Here is a 3288-nt window from a genome sequence, read left to right as displayed (position 1 = left end):
TAGTTTTGTTTAATTATTTGACAAAAAAATTGGGCCTCACCAACATTGTGAGTCCAGATCCGCCCCTGGATACAATAGATATTCAATATTTTTTTTTTTTGAGAAAATAAAATTGTGTAATAGTATTGGTTAACAAGATATTTTTTGGAAGACCCTTCCTTTTATTCTTATCCCAATTCTAATCCTAACAAAATTACAAATTAATGAAAAGTTGATGAAAAGATGCCCAAAAAACCAATGTGATTTAAGAAAAGACATCGAGAAAAGTAGAAGCATAAACAAATTCAAAGTTTTGTCCAAAGAAAGAAGAGAGAGAAGAATAATTAAACTATGATAGATATTCAGAAAAAGTAGTAACAGCAACAAACAAACCATTTCTCTCCCTTCTGTCATGCACTTTGCATCACCCCAAAAACAAACACAAACTCTCTCTCTCTCTCTCTCTCTCTCTCTACACCATTAGGGTTTCTCTCTCATCACTACACAGATTCAGATTCTCATCTACTCCATTCATCATTATCTCAACTCGGTGAGTTAACTCACCTTTCTCTCTCTTTTCTACTTTAACTCAAAACCCTTTTCTTCTTTTTTTGATTTTGTGATAGCCCAAGTACAAATTTCTTATCTTTTTATCATTGGTAAGTTAAAAATTCAATTTTTTTAATACCCTTTTCTTGGTTGATCACAAAAACCACATTTTCGATGTTTCCAATGAAAAATAGCCCAAATAAGGAAAATTAGAAAGACAAAAACCCATCTCAAATAAGTTAACAATTGTTGTTGTTTGGTTAGTTTGAGTGTTTTTCATGGCTGATTCTAGTTCTGGTTGTTCTGGTTCTGGTTCTGGTTCTGGTTCTGTTAGTTTGAAAAGTGATAGTAGAATTGAGAATTTGATTTTAGCTAGTAAATCATTGAAACTTAGTTTAGACAAATCAAAGAGTGTTGGATTAGCATTAGAGAAAGCAGGTCCAAGGTTAGATGAGATTAGGGTAAGGTTACCTTGGCTTGAATCCGCGGTGAGACCGATTCGGGCTGAAAAGGATGCTCTTGTGGCGGTTGGAGGTCATATTAATAGGGCTGTAGGTCCTGCGGCTGCCGTGTTGAAGGTTTTCGATGCGGTTCATGGACTTGAGAAGTCGTTATTGTCGGATCCGCGGATTGATCTGCCGGGTTATTTGTCGGTTTTGAAGCGTCTTGAGGAGGCGTTGAGGTTTTTGGGAGATAATTGTGGGTTGGCTATTCAGTGGTTGGATGATATAGTTGAGTATTTAGAAGATAATTCGGTTGCGGATCAGGTTTATCTTAAGAATTTGAAGAAGGAGTTAGAGAGTCTTAAGGGATCGCAGAATGATGATTTGGATGGTGGCTTGTTAGATGCTGCTTTGGATAAATTAGAGAATGAGTTTAGGTTGCTTTTAACGGAAAACAGTGTGCCGCTTCCTATGTTGTCGGATTCTCTTGGTGATCAGGCTTGCATTGCACCTTCGCCTTTGCCTGTTTCTGTTGTTCACAAATTGCAGGCTATTCTTGGTAGGTTGAGAGCTAATGATAGGCTTGACAAGTGTGTGTCGATTTACGTTGAAGTTAGAAGTTCTAATGTGAGGGCGAGTTTGCAGGCGCTGAATTTGGATTACCTTGAGATCTCAGTGTCCGAGTTCAATGATGTGCAGAGCATAGAGGTGTATATAGCTCAGTGGGGAAAGCATTTGGAGTTTGCGGTGAAACATTTGTTTGAGGCTGAGTATAAGCTTTGTAACGATGTGTTTGAGAGGCTTGGACGCGATGTGTGGATGGGTTGCTTCTCAAAGATAGCTGCACAGGCAGGTATACTTGCATTTCTTCAATTCGGTAAGACTGTTACAGAGAGTAAGAAAGATCCCATTAAGCTTTTGAAGTTGTTGGATATTTTTGCGTCGTTGAACAAATTGAGACTGGATTTCAACCGTCTTTTCGGGGGAGATGCGTGCGTCGAAATCCAAAATTTGACAAGGGAACTTATCAAGAGTGTGATTGATGGGGCAGCAGAAATTTTCTGGGAACTTCTGGTTCAGGTAGAGTTACAGAGGCCAAACCCTCCTCCTCCAGATGGAAGTGTCCCAAGATTGGTGAGCTTTATCACTGATTACTGCAATAAACTCTTGGGGGACGACTATAAGCCTATACTGACCCAAGTCCTGATCATTCACCGAAGTTGGAAACGTCAAAGCTTTCAGGAGAGGCTCCTCGTTAATGAGATTTTGAACATATTGAAAGCCGTTGAGTTAAATTTGGAGACGTGGATCAAGGCTTATGATGATCCTATGTTGTCCAACTTTTTTGCAATGAACAATCACTGGCATCTGTTCAAACATTTGAAAGGGACAAAGCTTGGGGATCTTTTAGGGGATTCTTGGTTAAAAGAACACGAACAGTATAAAGACTATTACTCCACAATATTCTTGCGTGATAGCTGGGGGAAGCTCCCTGGACATTTGAGTAGGGAAGGGCTGATTCTTTTCTCCGGAGGGCGTGCCACTGCTCGTGATCTGGTCAAGAAAAGATTGAAAAAATTCAACGAGGTTTTTGATGAGATGTTTTCCAAGCAGTCAGGTTGGATCATGGTAGAACGAGATCTGAGAGAGAAGACGTGCCAGCTTATAGTGCAGGCTGTGGTGCCTGTTTACCGGAGTTACATGCAGAATTATGGTCCCTTGGTTGAGCAAGATAACAGCTCCAATAAATATGCAAAATACACAGTACAGAAGCTGGAAGAAATGCTTTTGTGTCTTTACCGGCCGAAGCCTGCAAGACACGGCAGCATGAAAAGTCCGCAGCTTAGTGGAAAGTATGGAAATGGAATGCCTGATCTTCGTCGTACGGCTTCAGCAGTTGTGTAGTTTCCTTATCCTATATTTATAAATGTCAAACAGCAACGATAATCGATTCCCTTCATCAGATGGATAGCTACTGTATATAATTTTTCATTGGAGCTTTGCGGTGCATGAGATAGGTTTTGCTTAGATTCTGAGGAGGAAGTTTCTGAGTAGTTCTATTCAAATATCTGATGTATTTCCATGAAAATGAAGTTTTGTATCACCCTCTAACAGGGGTTTATGTAAAAGATGTGCAATCTATAAGTGTACCATAGGTTATGATCCTTGGTCAATAAGTATGGACCTTCCAATGAGGTCCTTTGGTCATACTCCTTGCTAAGGTAATTAATTATTTTTTCCATTTTCATCATTAATTATTCAGTTTGTAGCAGGATCGTTGTAATATGCAGATTTAATGTACAATTTTTTTTAGTAT

The 3288-nt window shown here is 39.2% G+C and overlaps 1 protein-coding gene across 1 annotated transcript; it reads left to right on the top strand.

Moving 5' to 3' along the window:
- Positions 1-222: 222 nt before the first annotated feature.
- EXO70G1 (exocyst subunit exo70 family protein G1) lies at positions 223-3288 on the top strand. The gene has a single exon (XM_085704762.1). The coding sequence runs from the start codon at positions 807-809 to the stop codon at positions 2874-2876; it is 2070 nt and encodes a 689-aa protein (XP_085560888.1). The 5' UTR covers positions 223-806; the 3' UTR covers positions 2877-3288.

This window comes from Medicago sativa, chromosome 1, assembly GCF_051527215.1.
Source record: "Medicago sativa cultivar Bolivia chromosome 1, Bolivia_mono, whole genome shotgun sequence".
Classification (NCBI taxonomy): Eukaryota; Viridiplantae; Streptophyta; class Magnoliopsida; order Fabales; family Fabaceae; genus Medicago; species Medicago sativa.
The sequence above is the reverse complement of the archived record's forward strand: the minus strand, read 5'-3'. Positions and strand labels throughout refer to the sequence as shown.

Bases quoted from the DNA above. Each gene is read 5' to 3' on its own strand.
- EXO70G1 (XM_085704762.1), top strand. From the start codon at position 807: ATGGCTGATTCTAGTTCTGGTTGTTCTGGTTCTGGTTCTGGTTCTGGT.